This window comes from Aphelocoma coerulescens, chromosome 2 (genome assembly GCF_041296385.1).
Source record: "Aphelocoma coerulescens isolate FSJ_1873_10779 chromosome 2, UR_Acoe_1.0, whole genome shotgun sequence".
NCBI lineage: Eukaryota > Metazoa > Chordata > Aves > Passeriformes > Corvidae > Aphelocoma > Aphelocoma coerulescens.
The window spans coordinates 20,994,941-21,015,229 of NC_091015.1; the positions used below are offsets into that span (position 1 = coordinate 20,994,941).

General features: G+C 40.9%; 2 protein-coding genes across 3 annotated transcripts in view; both read left to right on the forward strand.

Annotated features, from left to right (window-relative positions):
* CUBN (cubilin) overlaps positions 1–6,567 on the forward strand; it is a 151,870-nt gene extending 145,303 nt beyond the window's left edge. For both annotated transcript variants that reach the window (XM_069006729.1, XM_069006728.1), the window contains exons 61-67: positions 874–1,036; positions 1,234–1,442; positions 2,066–2,213; positions 2,334–2,515; positions 3,649–3,814; positions 5,603–5,838; positions 6,238–6,567. In XM_069006729.1, coding sequence (XP_068862830.1) covers positions 874–1,036; positions 1,234–1,442; positions 2,066–2,213; positions 2,334–2,515; positions 3,649–3,814; positions 5,603–5,838; positions 6,238–6,345 — 1,212 coding nt within the window. In that variant the 3' untranslated portion in view covers positions 6,346–6,567. The remainder of the gene's footprint in view (positions 1–873; positions 1,037–1,233; positions 1,443–2,065; positions 2,214–2,333; positions 2,516–3,648; positions 3,815–5,602; positions 5,839–6,237) is intronic.
* Positions 6,568–12,774: 6,207 nt separating this feature from the next.
* The window catches only part of RSU1 (Ras suppressor protein 1), a 103,721-nt gene continuing 96,206 nt past the window's right edge, over positions 12,775–20,289 (forward strand). The window contains exons 1-2 of the mRNA XM_069006730.1: positions 12,775–12,869; positions 13,148–13,259. Of these exons, the coding sequence (XP_068862831.1) occupies positions 13,151–13,259 (109 nt within the window). The 5' untranslated portion in view covers positions 12,775–12,869; positions 13,148–13,150. The remainder of the gene's footprint in view (positions 12,870–13,147; positions 13,260–20,289) is intronic.

The following is a 20,289-nucleotide window of genomic DNA, read 5'->3' on the forward strand; positions in this document are numbered from 1 at the left end:
GAGAGCTTTGTACTTTAACAAGAAAGTATCCGTGAGATACAATCCATTATGTTCTCCATGAGGCTAATTTAACTAACAGAAAATGATCTTAAGAAGAAATTAAATTGCTTAACATAATTAAATATTTTCGTTGGGTTAGATTACAACTCCAGATGTCATCCTGTCTTTTTGGAAACCAGTAAGAGTTTTAACATTACACACACTTCTGGTCTTAGACTGCTCATTTAATGAGTATTTATTTCACAGAATAGAAACAAAACAAAACCCAAACACATGTAAAGCAAATCTTCAGAGTAAACTTGCAGATTCATTATCATACACAATTGCTTGAAAGGACTTAAATTAATAAAATTTTTCATATCTTTCTTTCATCAAAAGTCTTGGTGCTCAGTGCTCACCTGTAGAAGCTATTTTGTTGGAGATGAGCATACAAAACATCAAATAGCAGAATCCTGCTAAATAAACTCCATCAAGGAATGTTATAGATCCTGTTGAACATTTGAGATACTCAGTGAAACAATTAATTCATTCTACATTTTGATGAATAAAATCAATATTCTCACTGAAAAGCACTTTGAGTTTACTTATAATAAAGAAATGAGAATGCCAAATTGAAATGTAATCATTTTTTGATAGATTTGCTGAGACAGCACCAGAATGTTCCATAATGAGATTTACCCTGTCCAACAGAACTAGTTAATATGGCAGTGAATAATTATGGTAATCAAGAACATCCTATTAAAGCACAAGAGCACATACTGGGCTTTCAAGTAAACGAAATTGTAATGTAAGGAGGGGTCAGAGAATTTTATTTTCCTTTATTTGTTTGTTGTGCCTAAACTATCAGTGGCTTATATATTTTGCTTCTTTCAGCTTTACGATGGAGATAATGAAAATGCCAATTTAGTTGGAACATTCTGTGGATCTAGAGTGCCAGCTCCTTTTCTTTCTACCCGTAATTCCTTGACGGTGAAATTTCAAACAGACAATTCTGTGGAAAGGGCGGGTTTCAATGCCACCTACACCACAGTGGATCGTAAGTACACATATATATATGTATGCATATAAATTGGTGACACCATTAGCATGTATCTTGCTTTTTGTTTTCCTTCCAGAGACTCAAAGGTAAATACAAAAGTATACCATCCAAAACTCAACTCCATTTGAGTTTTTCTCAAAAAATAGTTTTCCCCAGTTTTCACTCTATGATGCATTTGCTACTCTTTTACACAGGCCTGTGTGGGGGAATCTATAATGCAACTTCTACATCCCTGACTGCAACATCTCCTAATTTTCCAAATGAATATCCACCATTTACTCTCTGCACTTGGGTCATTGATGCCCCTCCACAACAGCAAGTCAGGGTGGTGGTAGAGGCCTTCCACATCCATTCCAGCCAGGACTGCTCTCAGAACTACCTAGAACTCCAGGATTCACCAACAGTAAGAAATTTACAGGGGATACTATTCCCCATTCCCCTTCAGCTCCCTTTACTCTTTGGAAAGAGAGAAGAAATCTACTATCTGGTAGTATATTCATTGATGATTCTTTGTGAGGGGCACATCCAAAGCATTACTCACTGTGCCCCAGTTAAGGTGGGATAACTGTACACAGACCTCACAGAGGCACTCTCTGCACACATGGAGTTAGAACTGGGCAAGTGTTACACAGTTTTTCACAGTTGCACCAAGTAACAGTGCTGCCGTCCCACAGCAAGTTTTGTGCTTCCTCTCATCCAAGAACAATAATAAAAATGAATATTCATGCCAGGAAGAGTGTTTTTAAAAACACCACAAAGAACCCCCAACTATTTATGTCCCTCATATTACACTATTCTAAACCTTCTTTCATCATTTCTCATTTTGGCATGAGAATATCTGTTATATTATATTTGTTTTTAATACTAATTCAACATGAAATGTTGAGATATTATTAAGTGATTTCTATGAGAACTTTGAAGTGCAATTTTATAACTGGTATCTAAAGTGTTGAGAGATTTATTTACCTTAAGTAAATATAAAACTGAATTATATCATTAAGTAACTTGTGATGTATTAAATTCCAGCAGAGTCAAGGGTCAGCCCATAGATTCTGTGGCACTGAAACGTTTCCAGTCCCTGAATTTTATTCTTATGATCGCACTGCCATTGTGACTTTCAAGTCAGATGAATATATGATTAACAATGGAGTCCGATTTTCCTATCAAGCTACAGGTAAGCCTGAAGAAATGCCCCCCAAAAAAATCTATCTACTATTATCTTTGTTTATTTCATACATTGAAAAGCAATACAGAGATCTGAAATCCTTATATGTTTCTGGTTTTCTGTCTCAAGGTTGCAGCAGAGAGTACAATCAGACATTTGGTTACCTGAAGAGCCCTGGCTGGCCTGGTCCTCACCCCAATAATATGGATTGTTCTATCATTCTTCGAGCTCCTCCAAATCACACAATATCTCTCTTCTTCCATTATTTCAGTTTGGAAGACAGCATCCAGTGTTCACGTGATTTCCTAGAGGTATCTTGCAAGTATACATATTTTGTGAGCCTGTGTAAAAATCTACTGAATTCAAAGGATATTAATAAGTTTGGATCAAGTCTGAGTTGAACTGACTGAATTAGGAACTAATTTATTGCTACAATTTTATGGTGAAAAATACTTAGATGTTATAGTAAGAGGTAAAACAATACACCCTAGTAAGTACAAACCCAGTGAATAAATAGTTTCATTATCAGCTAACTCATCTTCACCTAGCTCTTGTTGAGGTTACCCAGTTAACAAAGTCATCTGAATAGCTTGTGTTTGATACTAACATCCATGCATGAACAGAAAGCCATAAATCTGAGTGGGTTTGTTACAGCAGTGGATTCCACCTGGTTGATATTTTTCTCTAGAAAGATTTTTTCCTAAAAAAGCAATTAAAAAAAACAAAAACAAAAAAACCCAACAAAACCAAAAACAAACCTGAAACCAACAAGCTCTAGTGACAACTGTAAGATACTTGCAAAAGTACTTCGTGTCAATGAAAAGGGTATGTTCCTCCTACACAATCCTCACTCTTGCAGGTTTCCCTGTTCACTGGTCAGATAACAAAAGCCAGACATCTGTGGCAAAATCATTATTTAGCTCTCCTTTCATATCCTCTTTACTGTCTCAAGAAATGGATCTAAGCACCAGCATTATTGGAGAACAGAAAAAAAATCAGATTAAATCTGAGCTATGTAATATGATCTGTGTCTTAATGTAACTGGGGAAAAGAGTAGTCTGCAGGGTAAAGAATCAATCTTTTCCTCTGGAATATTAACATTTCTTATGAAAAGCAAAACATGGGCTTGAATTGCATAAGGACATCTTAGCCACTAGTTAATTTTTTTCAGTCAGGAGATACACCACATTATAACATTTATCTGCCTGTTTCTGATGATACTTGTTCTGTGCAATTACTTACAAAACTCAGACCAGTTAATGGTCTCTTTTTCCTTCTACACAAGAATATGTGGTAGGAAAAAAAAACAGTATTAAAATGACAGCTATAGTATGCATGCAAGTCACTACTTAGTTTGTGCTGTGTTTGTAACTGTCAATGATTGTGCTGGTGCATAACTGGCATAGGAAGTTAATGTTGACAGTATTTTTTGTGTCTCCCGAAGGTCAGAAATGGGAGTGATGTGCAATCACCACTACTTGGCAGGTTCTGTGGAAACACTGTGCCCAGTCCCATCTTCCCCCAAAACCATGTTGTCTACCTTCGTTTCAAGAGCGATTTTTCAGGGGCTCATGATGGATATGAAATTACTTGGACTTCATCATCAAGTGGTAAGGCTGTAGCTACAAAATAATGCTATATAGAAGGAAAATGCAGCAATGTGGAATTCAACTCTTTTTGGACCCTGCCTCATCACTACTTTAGACCTTCCCTAGCACCCACAGTCCACCCTACTCAGTCACTGGAGAGATGTAGTTGCTTCTCAAGACCAGTGGGGCAAGATTCATTTCATGAGATGGAAGCAATTCCCTCTCCCTAACATAGACTTTAGAAACCTCAGATGATACAATCCACTTAAGGTGAAGACCTCCTTCTTTCACTGAGAGGCTGGAAAATATCAGGAACATCTACCTTGGGATCCACAGAGTGGTGGTGGTGGTGACTCACCTTGCTCCAATAGTCCAGTTGTGATATGCCCAAGAAGCTAGGCACAGCTAAGCCTGAAGAGGACAGGAAGTTGCCCCAAGAAAATAAACTACCTATAATGCTGTGTAGTGACTATGTCATGGACACATTCATGAATGGCTTATGAAATGGCAGTGAACAGCTGGGTAATAGTTTCTTCATGACATGGAGTTACTGGAGGTAGAAAAGCTCATGGCCAGATAAGAAGCGCTGCAGAATAACAATACAGTACTTAGTGATCCAGTGATGGAAAGGCAGATAAAGCTCAGTGTAGGAAAGTGCCAACAAAGAATGTGGTCAAAAAAAAGACAATCCTAACTTTACTTACAAAAATATGGGCACTGAGTTGACTTTAAGTACTCAAAAAGTAGATCTTTGGGGTAAAATAGTTTCATGAAAGCAAAAGTTCACTAAGCGTCAAGTAGACTGGCATAGTGATAGAAATTATGGGGAAAGGAACAGAGAAGAACTAGACTGCCACTGTATAAATCCATAGTACACACACAAATTGAATCATGTGCTCAGTTCTGGTCTCTTCCCCTTATAAAAATCAGGATTAACAAAGGGCTCAAGATTAAAAAGGCTTCTGTATGAGGTATGCTGAAACTTTTTAATCTGGTTAAAAAACTACTGAAGTCTATAAAATCGAGTGATATTGGATCATAAATAGTGATCATCTGTTCACTGACTTTTCCCATAGAAGAACTAGCAGCCATCATATAAGGCCAGGAGCTCATAGGTTCAAAACAAACTAAACAAACCAGTTCTTGATACAGTATGCAGTTAAACTGTGGCACTCCTTCCCACAGCATGCTACAAATTTACATGGATTCAAGGGCTACACACACAAGTTCATGGAAGACATCTGATAAACATTATTAAGTAGAAAGATGCCATCTCCAGGAGCAGGTTAATCTGGGGCATGACCTGCACATTTTTGCTCTATAAACTTGCATTTTTCCCAGGTCATCTGCTTCTGCCTACTGTTGAAGATTGAATTTTGATATAAATGGACTTTGATTTACTTAATATGACTAATTTCTCTGAGCTGTTCTCTATATTTTTCTATCCGATGGGGATTCACTACTTTTCATGCCTAAAAATAGTCACAGCGAATTCATCTCCAGTTGAGTAGCTGGGAGCTGAACTGATTAAGGCACAGACTTAAAATTTCAGTTCCTGTTTCAAAGAATTTGGGGGGGTGAGGGGGTGTGGTTTTTTAATATTCAGTGATGGTCTAATGTACATTGCATATTCTAGAGCCTCAGTTTTATCTCTTACTTATTAGTGTTCTTAGCCACATTAGTTGTCGCAGATCAGTCTCTCTGTTTTTCAGTGCTACTACTAATACTGTACTAATGCACTACATCATGTATCATGTATTACCCTGTGAAACTAAGCCTTCTAGGCCAACTAACAGTGTCTGCTTCCAGGATGTGGCGGAACATTATACGGCACCACTGGCTCGTTTGCCAGTCCCCGCTACCCAGCAACTTACCACAACAACACTCACTGTGAGTGGGCCATTACTGCGCCCCAGGGACGAATTGTCACAGTGAACTTTGATTTCATCAGCATCGATGACCCAGGGGATTGCAGCAGCAACTATCTGATCCTCTACAACGGACCAGATGCCAGCCATCCCCCTGCCGGGCTCTACTGTGGCACGGTACGTATTGCCTTCCCTCTGTGACCCCAGAAGTGGTTAAAAGGAATTTTTTACTGTTTCATGTACAAGACCATTTCCCTAATTCTGGCAGGAATTCCACCCAGATGAGTGGAAGCGAGGCATAAGGCAGGTGTGGCACCGTAGAAGCCTTCCAACTCAGACCTTACAGTGACATCTAGTGGGAGGCATCAAACAAGTTTGCTCCGTACTTCGTTGTATTTGTGATTTAAATATTTGCAATAGCCTGAGGGAGAAACGCAGCAGCAGTAACTAGAACAGACCTGAGATCACTGTCAATCTATGGTCCAATTTGTGCCTCAGTTTTAACTCTCTGACTGTCTCTTCCAAAGGATCTTGATGTTCTATAAAACTTTTCATTTTTCTTGTCTTTCATTTTAGGATACAAACATTGCTCCATTTACTGCTACATCTCATCAAGTCTATATAAAATTTCATGCTGAATATGTGACTTTACCATCAGGATTCCAGTTAAGCTGGACGAGCTAAAACACTGTTTATGAGAAATATATTACCATTCCTTGCTATACTGAAGAGACTCTAGATCATAAAGGAGGTTTGAAGTCCAGTGATGATAATTGCAGCTGAAAGAAGGTCTTTTAAAAGTTACTGTAAATGTAGCTGTTATGAATTTGGAATTCTGTCAAAAAACCCCTTGGTCTCCCATTGTACTGAAAATAAACTATTACCTACCCAACTGGGAAAAAGTCATTTTGCAACATATTATTTATATTCTTCTACATAATTTCAAAGTTTCACAATTAATGCTATAAAAAGTGAATTACCCAGGATAAAACTTACACATTAAGTTAATAAGAGGACAGAAGAATGAAGCCATCTTTAATTAGTTCTCTAGAGTTATGTGGTTTTGTCCCAAGCATCTCTGAAAATATCAGCTTAAGTTTTATTCAAATTAGATCAAATCAGAATTTGCTAAAAAATGATCCCTGTCCTACAACCACTTAAACAGATAACTGTGCTGAAGAACTTTCAGTAATACTGTGCATTGGGTATAAGAACCCAACTGAATCAGTACTTGAGCATTCACCGAAGATTAACATAGCAAGGACATGATATGGTACTAAAACTTAACCACATTGAGAAGTAATGTCAGGATCAGATCCCTATGTTCAATATATTCAGATACTTGTTATACTTGTTATACTTGTTGAATTACATTTTCAAGCTTCAAAGTCTATTTTATGACTGAATATAAAATACTTTTTAGACTTTTAGTAACTATGTCACAGTTCTAGTCAAATTGTAGGCAACTACCTAGACATTTATGAAACAGATATAACTTTGGAATAGGGCAGACATAAAAATATCAATTGACCTTTGACTACAATTAGTTTTTCCCTTCCCCAGGCTAACATACATCATACATAAAAGATGTTGTTGGCAGGGTATACAGAGGACACTGATTCCCACCATGAAACATTTTTTGTCACAATCCAGAACAAATGACCAATTCATTTCCTGAATGTCAACTGTAATGGACAGACAAGAGAAATTTGGACCGCAGCAAAGGAACATGGCCTTATGAGAATTCTCCCTTCACAACTGTTACAAGGAGTCACTCACAGTGAAAACAATTCCTTAATTTGATCATTCCAGTAATAATTATGAAATTATATTAAAGTGTAAGTGTCAGTTTTAACAAAATCTAGGAACACTTTGAAGATTTCCCAGTGAATGCCGAAAAAGCCATCATTCCACAAACATACAAAACTTTATTGCAGCTGAGCGAGCAGATACTCTGATTAAGATAAAATGTAGAAAAAACAAAGCAGACAAAAAGGACAAACTATAAAATACAACTCAAAATCCTCTGGTGGTAAGTTAGAAAAAGAGAAACCTGTGAAGTCCCACTGGCCAACAGAATGAGATGTAAGCCAGCACTTTATAATTGTCCAAGGACTAAGAAAAACTGAGTCTACGTACAGGTCCACTCAAACTGATGTGGTATTTGCAGTCAAAGGATGATACAATCTTTGTCCATATAGTTTATTGAAACTCCCTACAGGTGACAGCAAGCAGTAAAGAAACATCTGAACTGTCTGGAGATAAAGCCACAAAATAAATTCTAAAGACAGCAATGTGTAAGAAACTCCAGGTACAATCAAGCATGGATTGAGTGGTTTGCCTGCAGAGATAAGGAGGACTGTATTTGTCCCCTGTGGAACGTGGCATCACAGGCTTTATGAATGCCCATTGTGACTCTGACCTTCCTATGAATCACCATGGATTTGGTGCAGTTGGTGCACCAAATCTGCAGTTGGCAGAGAATCCCCTCAAGATCTGGATGCTGTCACTTGCTGCTGGGTGGCTGGACGTGGAAGCATCAGATTTTAGGCATGAATCATCTTGGCAAGAATGTTGTCATTTTCTGCATTTCACCAGCCCGGAGCACAGCTCAGCTGGAAGCCACATGTGAAAGGGAAGGATATGTCCCTCCAAACAGCTCCCTGCCACTGCAGGCAGTGTTCTGTGGTACGTTCATTGCTCCCGCTAAAAGTGGATCAGCCCCATCAGAAATGTGTTCTCAGGTTAAACCTCGGCCTTTTTGCAGGTGTGACGGAGCATAAAATGGCAAACAGAAACCTGCATGTGGTTTTAATGAATGAAGTTCATTAATGGCTCTTCAAGGCTGGTGTCAGCGCCACCTCACACAGTTAAAGGATAACAGGCTGCCCGAGGACACGGCAGTCCCTGAGCTCAGCGCACTGAGGCTGGTCTCCTGCTGACTTAGGGACTGGTATGGAGATGTGCTCTGGGCACCTTCACATGCCTGAGGCCATTCTGGTAACACAACCTCTGCCCTTAGGATCTCAAGGGGAACTCTAGTTAAATTGGTGAGTTTGCTGAAATCTATATTTCAAAAAGACTGATTTCATGAAGAGAAAAAGCATGTTTCACCTCAAAGCAATTAAATGCTTTTGGACATTTATTTATACAATAAATACTTGCTGTTGGCAAGATCTTCTGTTGTATCATCAAATTTAAAAAATCATTGAAATTCTGCAGAAGAAAAGACTAAAGAGCACTGTGAATGGGAGGAAGAGAAATTTTTAAGGGTTTTTTTTAAAATCCAACAATAACTAACTGCTTGGCGCATTTTTAAATGTTGAAAGTACTCAGTACCTATGCATAATTTTATTGACAAATGAGTAAAATGCATGAGGTTATTTAGAGAAAAAAAGAGGTCTAGCAGAGAATTTGTGCTCATGAAGACTGTTGAATAAAGCTGCTGGTACAAGGTTCAATTGATCTAGCCCAACTGACTCTCACCAAAAATAGTCAAAGTCTAAAATTAGAGTAAATTATCAAACCCATTCTTTAAAAAAAAAAAGGAACAAAGGAACAAAGAAACAAAGTAACCCACTGCTGTCCTCTAATTTATATGAGGAGCCACAACAAAAATACCAACTGCAGAAGTATTAAAGTGGAGGTCCTTAAAGAAGAGAGCTGCTATTAAGCCATGCTTCTGTCTTGGAAGGTAAGAAGTAATTTAAAACACTTGCTTTAAAATGAACCCACAGCACACACAAGCAAGCAGAACAGATGATCTGGAAAGAATTATTCCATGAAACTTCTATGTGCTTTTTGCAGTGTACAATTCAAAAGAAAAAAAAAATCAGTGTTTCATAAGAAATATAGCTTCATCTCACAACACTGCTTTTATGTCTGTGCACACTGCTATTTTATAATGTCATTGTTGTGAATGCTGCATGTCTGTATTGCAGTAACTGCATGGCTACAACCTCCGTCAATTGCAAAGCATGGATAATGAATGTGCAGGTTTTCACTTTCTAGAGCCTGCATGGTTTTATGTTACAAGTAAATCTTCTTCTGCTTGTTACTATAGATGTTTATTCTTATATAAAAGTAATTTTATGAGGCAGTTATATATAAATGGTAAGCCCTCCAAAGACCAGGATTTGAAGAATAAGCACTAAAACATCTGTAACAACGTTTTTAATTGCCTTTCCCATGTAGCAAGACTGTTCTTTTTAAATGAGAAATAATACCACAATGAGATATTCTTAGGGTTATACTTACTTGAAGTAAAGGAGACAGAAGATACACAGCTAAAATGCCAGAAATCATGGTGCTGGTCAATTTAAAACATTAGCTAATTTTAGTTAAATTTACAAAGCAATTTTTACTGAAAAACAGTTTTCAATTGGTTCATTAAGCAAAGGAGGGGGTGTCTCAGTTTCCCATAATAACACAGGATATGTGTCCTAGGTACCAGAATTAACAAATTTGGTGTAATTATTTTTTGTCAGCTGCTGAACTAAAACTGGAGAAATATTTTGCAGTCCTAATTAAAATGCAAAAATTCATGGGATTGACTATATTGTTCCTAATACAAAACAACTGCAACAATACAGGTTTATTAACAAATAAATGTATAAAATGTTTATTAAATGGTAATAAAAACAGAGGCCAACTTCTAGGAGTTTGCTTATATAAGGAAATGATTGGAAAAATAAATATTGCCAGTTATCACACTTAGTGAGTGTAATGTTGATGGATACATTTGCAGTAGCAGTGCCCAGCACTACACAACTGGTTTTGAAGGGGCGTGTTGCTGTTGTATAGTTTTGATGACATGCAATCCCTGCATTAATGCTGCCCATTATCATAGCTTTTCTTGGAGGGGGAAAGCAGGGACAGAAATAGAATAATAATGTAAAACGTAATTTCCTTGGTTATTAGAAGTACCTAGGACAGCGAAAGCAAGGGAGTCATCAGAGCTGCTCCTCCCCTTGCTGATCCCCAGCACAGTGAGAGGAGCCAGCAGGAAGCAGGTCCAGTCGTCACTGCCCAGGCGGAGCAGGCTGGGGCACCACTGCAGGGGCAACTTCTACCTCCTCTGACCAGCACAGGGAAAACTGCAGCTCTGCCACACAATCATGGCCATCCATCGACCTATAGGCACCTACTTTAGCCTGCAGTCCTAAGGACAGAAGGCATATGCCAGTCTCTGCAAAGAACTCAGGCATCTGCTCTACAAACATTTAAGCCAAGCGATTGATTTAGAACAGATCTGACAGATAGCAAAGATATATTATAGTTGTTTCATAAGTAAAAAATCAGTAGCTATAAGATACAGCAAGACCTAAATAGAAAAAGCCTCTACTGTGAGCTCAAGCACTGTACATGTGGGGAGGGCTCTACTGACCGGTCCCTAGGCACAGGCTGACCAGTCTCCAGCTGGGGGTATAGAGAGAGCTAGGGATATCTGGGGCCAAAGGGGTTTTGGAATGACTGCATGTACTGGGAAGAGATGGGGGGATAAGAGGAGGGAGACTGGGTGACTGCAGTGACACAGACCCTCTGCAAGAAATGACTCTTCATGACTGCTGAAGGGACAATCTGAAAAAATCAGTTTTCATGATCAAGAACCTTTGGACAGTGTGGCTTGTATAGCTTCCTTCCCACATCTTCTCAGACAATTGGTACTCAGTGTCCAGGAGGCACCGTGAAACTCTAAAAGGAAGGCTTGACAGCAACTCCCCTTTGCCAAATTCAATGCAGACCTGACTGGGGTATGAATTCATGCTCAGACAAAAGGTTTGCTCAAGCAGGACCCAGAGAAGGTCACATAAAAGGTGTGAATAATAGATGAATTCTTTACACAACAACAGGATGATGAAATTACCTGGATGGCCGAAAAACCCCACAATCCTGATGAAAGGGAGTAATGACAATATGTTTATTAAGTGGGGACTAACTAAATACTTCTATGGTAGGGGTAGAATGTGAATATCTAGGCCACATGCAATGTATTGATCACTGCGTAAATGGGGCAGAGAGGAAAGAGGTGAGCTTCGCATTAGCCATGAAGACTGGTTTTTTTGGGTGTCTTGTTAGAGTCACATGTGCTGTTAATTGGAATAAGGAAGCAGGACCACACTTACAGACAATTAATCTGCAGGGGCCTTTGCTACCAAATGACACCTGCAATCATTTGCCATGAAATAAGAACAGCAGACATGTTAGCACTTAGGTCTTTGGGACAACTGACTGGTGGCAGTCAGGGCATTTTCTTAGACAGGAAAGGGATCCAGATTCATGTTTCTGCAGACAGAAAAAGAACTGTACATCACTGTCCTGTGTATCTGAGTGACAGTAGGTTCTGCTGAGAAATCCAGCTACAAGGAAGTTCTTCCAGTTGTATCTTGTAAGAAAGACCTGAAAGCAGACAGTAGCTTCAGGAAGGTCTCAAGGTAGGAAACTCCAATTAGGAATAAACATGCTACAATTCTGTAGTCTGATATTAAATCCTTACATTCCAAAAAAAGGAAAAGTTGAAGATGCGCCTCCAGAAAGTTTTTTATTTGCTGGCTTAGGCAAATGTTCATCATCTTGGTTTCTGCGGATACCATTTTTAGGCTACTAAGTAACACCATGGAGTGCATATGGAAAATTCAAAGCTGTGGTTCTCAATGGGTAGCTGGCTTTAGGTAATTTTATAGATTTAGTCATTAATTGCTCTGAACTTCCGCATCTGTTGAATGACAGTAAGTAGGAGCTTCTTAACTTCTATGGAAGAGGTTACATGTTTAACCAGATTCTGGGCAGTAAGGCTGTAACTCCAACGCCAAGGTCTGTCGAGGCCAGTTACAAGTGCTCAGAACACGGACCCAGCCTTGTGACCGGTATTGCTGCTAGAGCCGACTAGAAAATCCATGAAGGCACCTGAAGAAAAGGAAACCGCTGGTTAAATGCACCGGGTTTTTTCTGCTGTGGATTATTTTGGCGATCATGCGTTTTGTCTCCGGCAGCCTTTCCAAACCCCGGAGCGCTCCGAGTGCCCCGGCCCGACTCCTCCGGGCCGTGCCGGCTCCGCGAGGGGCTGCTCGCGGGCGGGGCGGGGCTGCGCCTGCGCGCGGGGGCGAGCGGGGCGGGCCGGGGCGGGCCGGGGTTCCGCCGGGACCCGCCCGCTGTCCCGCCGTGGGATCCGCCCGCCGTCCTGCCGCTTCCCACCGGAGCGCCGTGCGGTGAGTGCCCTCGGGGCAGGGCCAGGCCGGGCCTCTCCTCCGCCCGGGCCGGGAGAGCCGCCGGCATCCCGGGCAGTGCTCCGCTGGCCTGGGGCCGGCGCGGCGGACAGGGCGGGGCGGGACGGGGCGGGGCGGGGCCCCTCGGCGGCGCCGGACGGGGGGGATTCGCTGCCCTCGGACCCCTCGGGGACGGGGCTGTCCCGGCGCTGTTCCGTTTGGAGCCCCCGGCGGGTTTCCCCCGCCGTCCGGCTCACGGTGTCCATTTCTGCCCCGCCTAGACCATGTCCAAGTCCCTGAAGAAGATCGTGGAGGAGAGCAGGGAGAAGAACCAGCCCGAGGTGGACATGTGCGACCGCGGCATCTCCAGCATGCTGGACGTGCCCGGCCTCTGTAGGTACCGGCGGCGGCGGGCGGGCACAGCGCGGAAACTTCCTTATTTGTCCCGGGCGAGCCGGGCCGGCCCTGGGCGCGGGGTGTCCGGGCCGCCCCGCCCCGCTCCGGCCGCTGCCCCGGCCCTGCCGCGATGGTGCGGCCGCCCGGGACTCTTCGGTGCGGGGGTGGCCTTTGGGCACGGGGGGCTTAGTGAGAGATCCATGGGCTGAGCGAAACGCCCCGCATCAGGCTGCCGGCAGCACCGCAAGGAGCCGTGCGTGTGTCCAGGGGAGCCCCGCAGCGGGGCTCAGCGTTCCCTGTCGTACTGCTGGCATCCTAGCACTTGACTGGTGGGGAGACTTTCCCTCTTCTCCGTCGTGCTACTGAAACAAAAATCGCCAACCACGTAGCATCCCCACTGGTTTTTGAAAGGGATAGGGTGACATCAGCCTGCAATTACGCGTGGCTGGTCTCTGAAGGAGAGGACAGTAATACACAGATACAGCAACATCATGCTTTGGGTATTATACGGTTGCACATGCTTCCTGAACCATGACAGGGTGCTGCTGTTGGTACGGTACATTTGCTGTAGTTAATTTACAGTAAATACAGCATACCAATAACAACATGCTGTTACAGTTCTGGAGAACACATAAATGAAGAGCAAGTCAGGTATCTTTGCCTTGCTAAAATACACATGATGGTATGGCACAGCCAATACTCAGGGAGTTAAAGTTGTGACTGACTGTAGTGTGCCACAGGCTGAAATTTTTCTAAATGCATGATGAAATGAGGGAAAAAAAGCAGAATTTCAACCAACCAATATACTTAAAACTTGACTGTGTCCTGGTTTAGCTCTTTACTTTGTTAAGCTTGATAGCAGCCAGAAGCAAAGGTATGTAACTCTTCTTACAAGAGAGATATGAACTCAGGGAAGGGTATGGCTCACTACCAATGCGCCATTATCTGCAGAGTCAGGAGCACATCAAGGTGTCTTCAAGCACATCAATAAAGGATGAAGTCTTAAGTACAGTTTTGCAGAACTAGGTTCTGCACTTTAGTCTTCATGCTGTACTTACTCTTTTCCTGCTTCTGGGTGGTGCATGGAACTTTGGGAAGATGGTGGTGTAAGGACTATGTACGTGAGCTCACATTAAATAGTCACTGCATTTTTATTGGATGAGCATTTATTTGAGACAAAGTAGTGTTTAGCTCACATTAATTAAAGATCAATTTTCAGAACTATACTTAGATCTGTCGAGTATATGGGGCAGAGTACTGTTGCTTTTGTTAAGTAGACTTGGTGCCTTCTATCAGCACTAGACACACAATTAATTAACCAGCTTTGATCTTTCAGCATGGAGAAAGGATAATGTTGAAGCACATTGATAATCCTTAAAAAAAAAAGCTTTTCTTGTACAAAGACTCTTTAGGGTTTGTTGTTCAGGCAGGGCCAGGGACCACAAGGTGGAACACTGTGGTCCCCAGATGTTCCCTGATACGAGGTTGCTAATTAAGCATCTGAAATGTCTTTGGCAGGGAGCTCCCTACATGGGGTATAGACTTGTGGTACCCTAGTTAGACTGCATCAGAGGGGTCTCTGGAGATACTCCTGGTGCATGTTGTGTGACTTGATCTAGCATGGGGATTTGGGGCCTTCTTCAATTTGAGATGAAAGTTAGGGAAGGGGGAAATGATGGCTGATTTCTGTTAAATTAATTGCTTTTTCAGTTATTGTGTTCACTGACAGAGAACAGATAAGTCGTGCTTTTTGGGTTTGGGGTTTTTCTTTTACCATGAAAGTATTTGCCTTCTGGAGAAGGAATACCTTCTGCCAAATAAAAAGTAATGAATAGGTATTACTTTTGAATTTTTGGTAATGGTTTGAGGAAGTGTTAAACTTATTGTTTTCAAACCCCTGTCATCTGACTCCAAATGGATGGTCTTTTCTAATGTAGATTGGGTGTTTGGGTTTTCTCTGGCTCTCAGAGCTGGTATGTAAACTAAAGGAGACTGACCTGGTCCCTTTCCTTCTCTGTGTTTTGCATACCTTTCCAGGGCAGTGTTAAAGCTTGCCTTTTCAGCTATTTTTTTTTTCTTTTCATGAAGTAAAGATCTCTGTTAAAAGCAATCATGATTATTCATGTCCAGTGACTCTTCTTGCACAGGGTTTCATCTCTAAGGAGGGCCACCAGCAGATGTTGAGAGTTAAGGTAAGTTTAGATGATGAATGTAGGGAATGTTTTTGACTATTTGAGTTTTAAGGACTTAGTAGGTTGGAAGATATGCCTGAGTTACAGTGTTCAATAGCCCCTGATCAGGATTTTGTGTCATGTAATTATTTAGTGGTTGTGAATGACCCTACCAGAGGTGCCAAATATCCCCTAAAGGTAAGCTGGTCCCTATAGTCCTTACTCTTCAAGGACAGGACCAAGCCCTGTCGCACTGCACATTTGGGTACTTGCTGCAGAATGACTAGTGAACTTGTATTTAAGCTTTCTTAACTTAATTCACTTAGGGTTAATACAGGCATAAGGATTTGGAACAAGTATACCATGTAACATCTGTTCAGTGTGGCAATCAATCCTTTTCCTTAGGTGTAGCCCTGTTCTTGTCATGTGTGTTTAGAAAAAAACCCCAGCAAAATGTAAGTGATAGAGAAAACTGATGTTATGTGGGGGCAAAGAGGAGCAAAGGGGAATATATGCCCTGTCTTGGATATGATTCTCTTCTGGCTTTTTTTTTTCAGTCTAGTGAATGACTTGCTGCAGTACAGGGCAGTCACTCTGATTTTCTTTTGCATTGACTTCCACCCTCTGTAGCAGCTGTGGGAGAGACGAAACAGACAAAACTTGCCTCTGTCAAATACCGGTGTCTCTTTCCAATTAAGGATGAAATACTTCTACCTGGAAGGAGATTGACAAGTTAGCTTAGACCTGGAAGCTTGGCAACCTTTATATCTCTTCCCACTTTCATGTTTAGCAAAGAAAGAGCGTTACTAGCTTACTAGCTTATTTACAATGTGGCATTCAGATTCACAAAGAAAAGTTAAGAAGTCCCTGAACCACTTCTAAATCAGGAGTTCATTAATGTCATTAGAAGTCGAGTTCTGTTTTTGGAATATTTCTTGAAGCCGGGCACTTCCATGTTTTCTCCTAATGACTTAAAGTACAAACTAGAATTGTGTTACGGACCTTGAGAGCATCTGAATTTTTGATGCTTTCAGAACTGTAGTATGAGAACCCTTTTTCAGACATGTTCTGTAGAAAAGAGATTTAATTTGATACAAAAAATATCCCTGGATCCAAATGTTCTGTTCTTTAGCTTGTCATGCAAAGACTGTGTGAAACAATTTTAAGTGTGAAAGACTCTTCTTATTATTCCAGCATATGAGAAAACAACAGTTACACCATCTGTGTGCACATCTATGCTATAGTTGTGCATCCTCTGTACATAAATAGTGTTAAAAAATGTCTTGCCCCATGGAAGTGTTTTGTTGTGTTGGTTTGGGTTTTTTGCCTTCATATTGTGGAATAAATAGATGACATTTGTTTATAAAGCTATGTCCACCATGGACAGGTAATGGTAGAGAGCATTAATAGACATCCCGTAGGCTGAACAAGCAGGTTCAGCAAGTAGGGAATGATGTGCCCTTTCCCTAGTGTAGCAAAGGAGAGGGGGCATTTATTGGTAGGACTTTGAACAGCCATCAGCAACTATGGGATTGTTCTTAGAGTGTGGACCAGTCTCATTTATGTGTCTTTTAAGCGACTGATATGGAGAAGCTAAGAATGAAGGAATTATTCTGCTCAAATAACTTGTGACATCTGCTCTGTTGTCAGGGAAGGAATATTGGATGCAATCCTATTTATGTGTTAATTGGCTCTTATTATCATTCCATCTGTAAGCTATTCATATTTTGAATAAAGTACATACTTGCGTGGTAAGAATTAACATGACTAGAATTATTTATCAGAAAGTTAGTGATTATAAAATTGTTCATTCCTAAAATAACCAAAGGACAGAAGATGGAGAGGCAGGCTACTTGTAACAATACTGTAAGATGGAGAGGCAGGCTACTTGTAACAGTACTGTAATGCTCATCCTGCATTAACTTCCTCCAGTGGGACAGGCAGTGTCTTATCTTGGCTCAGGAAAGTCACTGGGGTCTTCCTGTTTTGTGGGTGTGGGGTTTTTTTTCTAATTTATTTTGCTTTTGCTTGGTTGGTTTGTCAGGCTTTTTGTTTGGTTTGGGTTTTTTTTTGACAGGGTTTTTATTTGTTTTATTTTTTCTTTAATAACTAGGTTGAGTATTGTCATCCAGATATTTTTTTGTAAAGCTAACTTGCAGTGCATGACTGCAGTATATGAAGAGACTTGATATTAGGGCCAAAATGGAAGAACCTAAATATTCTTCCCTTGACTTGCTCTGTTTTGAAGTAATAGAGGGACTGGGACCATAATGAGAGTTTGTGATTACTGTGCAAGTCAATTGCTCTGGCAGTAGGTATTGTCCTGACCCTCAGACTTCTGTGTGAGTGTCTGGTGCATTCATGAAATCATAGTAACTAATTGCCTGTATGCTAATGACTATAATGTTATCAAGGCAGTGTCCAGAAGCTCCTCCAATGGCATCATAGGCTATAGCAATTCCCCAGGGGTATCTCAGTGCCCTTCCATTCTTGGGAGACTGGTACCCGGGATGAGTCATCTGACCTGTTGTATGTTATACTTACCTGGACTGTGTACATCCAAATCAAAATTGCCCCAGCAGGCCCCCTTTAGCCTTCTAGATGTTACTTGCGGATGTTAATCAGTTGCCTAAGACAAATATCTTCTTTGATATCAAGACTTGATGGTTTAGTTGTCCTACAGAATGACTTTATATATAGGATGAGGTAAATCTCAGTCAGCTGTTCCCAAAACACAGTCCTTTTCACAGGAGTAGGCATGTGGCATACTGGAAAAACATGTACTGGAAAACATGTCATTTCCAGGATCTGGTCGTTTGGCATAGGTCAGTTTAATGTAAGTGAGCAAATTCCCCTCTGTGTAAGGAGTGAGCTCTTATCGTGGCTCCCTTTCTTAAATTTGCCTCTGAACTGGTAGTAGCTTTGGACCTTTCAAGACTGAAGAATCTCTATATCTTGATATGTCTAAAATGCTGCTGGAAGTAGTCCAGGGCACAGACACATAAACCTTTGCTCTTTTCAAAATAGTAGTGGAGTGTAGCCTTTCTTGCTCCTTTGGGGGGTGTCAGCCTGCTGTTGCTGGTCAGGGATGCCATGGGATTTTTTTGTTATGCATCAGGATTGACTGAGATAGTGGAGTCTCAGGCACGGTGTCTAGACTTCAGTCAAATTTGGACAGTAAAATACAGATTCAAATGTCTTTGGTCTAGGGATTTCAGCCTTGAAATTTTTGATAGGGACTTTGTTCTGTTCTGTATAGGTGTGAGAGAAGAAACCTTTCTGAAAATAGTCTCAGAAGGAGAGGGAGTAGTGAGAATAATGCTTCTAACCTTGTGTTGCTAAAGGCCAGTGGTGCACATGGCTTGATGGTGTAGTCAGAAGACTTAGTTTTAAATATGCACAAAACATTATGGTATTTAAATTCATCAGGAGTTGGATGTTCAGAAGACCAAAGTCTGCAGCCCCAAAGCTTCATTGCCCTTGAATAAGCATCCGCACTTCCTTTGTACAGCCATGATGACACTGTGGCAGGAGAGGTTCACCATGTGCAAACACTTGGATTAAATTGAGGTCTGCCTCTGTTCTCTCTTAGTAAAATACTTCATTTTTTGAGCTCAGTTTGTAACTGATCCAGAGCTGTTACTTGCATTTGGGCTGCTGTGTAGCATTTAGTGCAGCTCAGTGACTTGATGCTTCTGTGGTGCAAGCAAGTTGCATGCAAGTGCTGTCTCCTTAGAAGAGGCTGGCTTTTTGCAGGAGTTAAATATTATTTGGCCTGCTTTTAAATATTGAATTGCATCTTGAGCACAGAAACAAAATCCTAAACACTTCTCTTAGTCTATGTGAGTTGTCATTTTGATTTTTATGCTTTCCCATAGTGAGACAGGGGAAGATCTTATCATTTCTCATGAAAAGAGTTTGTTTTATTTTGATACCTTGGGTATGTCTAGCCTTAGTTTTAACAAATAATCACAGAAGTCATATCTTCTTCATAGAATAAATGATTCATGGGCAGAAAAGAGTGAAGAAAGTCGAATCATGGTGGATATATGAACTAAATTTGAGCTTTCCTCATGTCGTTTCTCAAGTCATTCTAGCTGCTTTTATTAAAAGGCATGTGGTGGAGATGGTCTTACTGTAATGAAATTCATTATGCACTCCAACAAAATAAAAAACAGATCACCTGAATTTTGGATTCTCTGAAACTGGCAAAGCTCTATGCAAAACTAGAATGATCTAGTCAAGGCCACAGAAGCATGGTGGCATCTTCAGTCTTTGTTTTGCTTTAATAAACCAAAAAAGCATCAACTTTGAAGGAGAAAAGGAAATAGTGCAAAAGTTCTCTTAGAACATACACTGTACCTGAGTGCCCAGTTGGACTTCCCAGTGGCTGCGCCCACAATTCAGCATGGGTGTTGCAGACCTTTGCCAGGCAGAAGCGATGCAGGGGTCCAGTTGTCATTGTGCCCATGGCATGATGCTGACTCTTTAGTATGGAGGTGAGGTGGTGTTAGTTGGTCTTGTTCTGCCACTTTAGTTCAACTCATCTGTTTTAAAAGCAAAGTGAAATGGAAGCAACTTTGTTTAAAAAAAAAAAACAAACGAAAAAAAATCATTATTGTTTTTGATACTGTACAAAGTAAATTTTTTTTGTTGATGCTGTTAAGTCTAGGTCAAGCCTCAGAGCTCTAGAATGACTTTTTTCTGAAGTTAAATGCAGGAAAACAGGTTTTTTTCCCTGGCATTGGTGATGTCAGTTTGCCTTGGAACTGAAGACATGAAACTAGAGCACTTCTCATCTCTGGATGTCAAGTGGTAGGGCTGCCCTTCTGATGGTTGTGTTCTTGGTGGTCAGG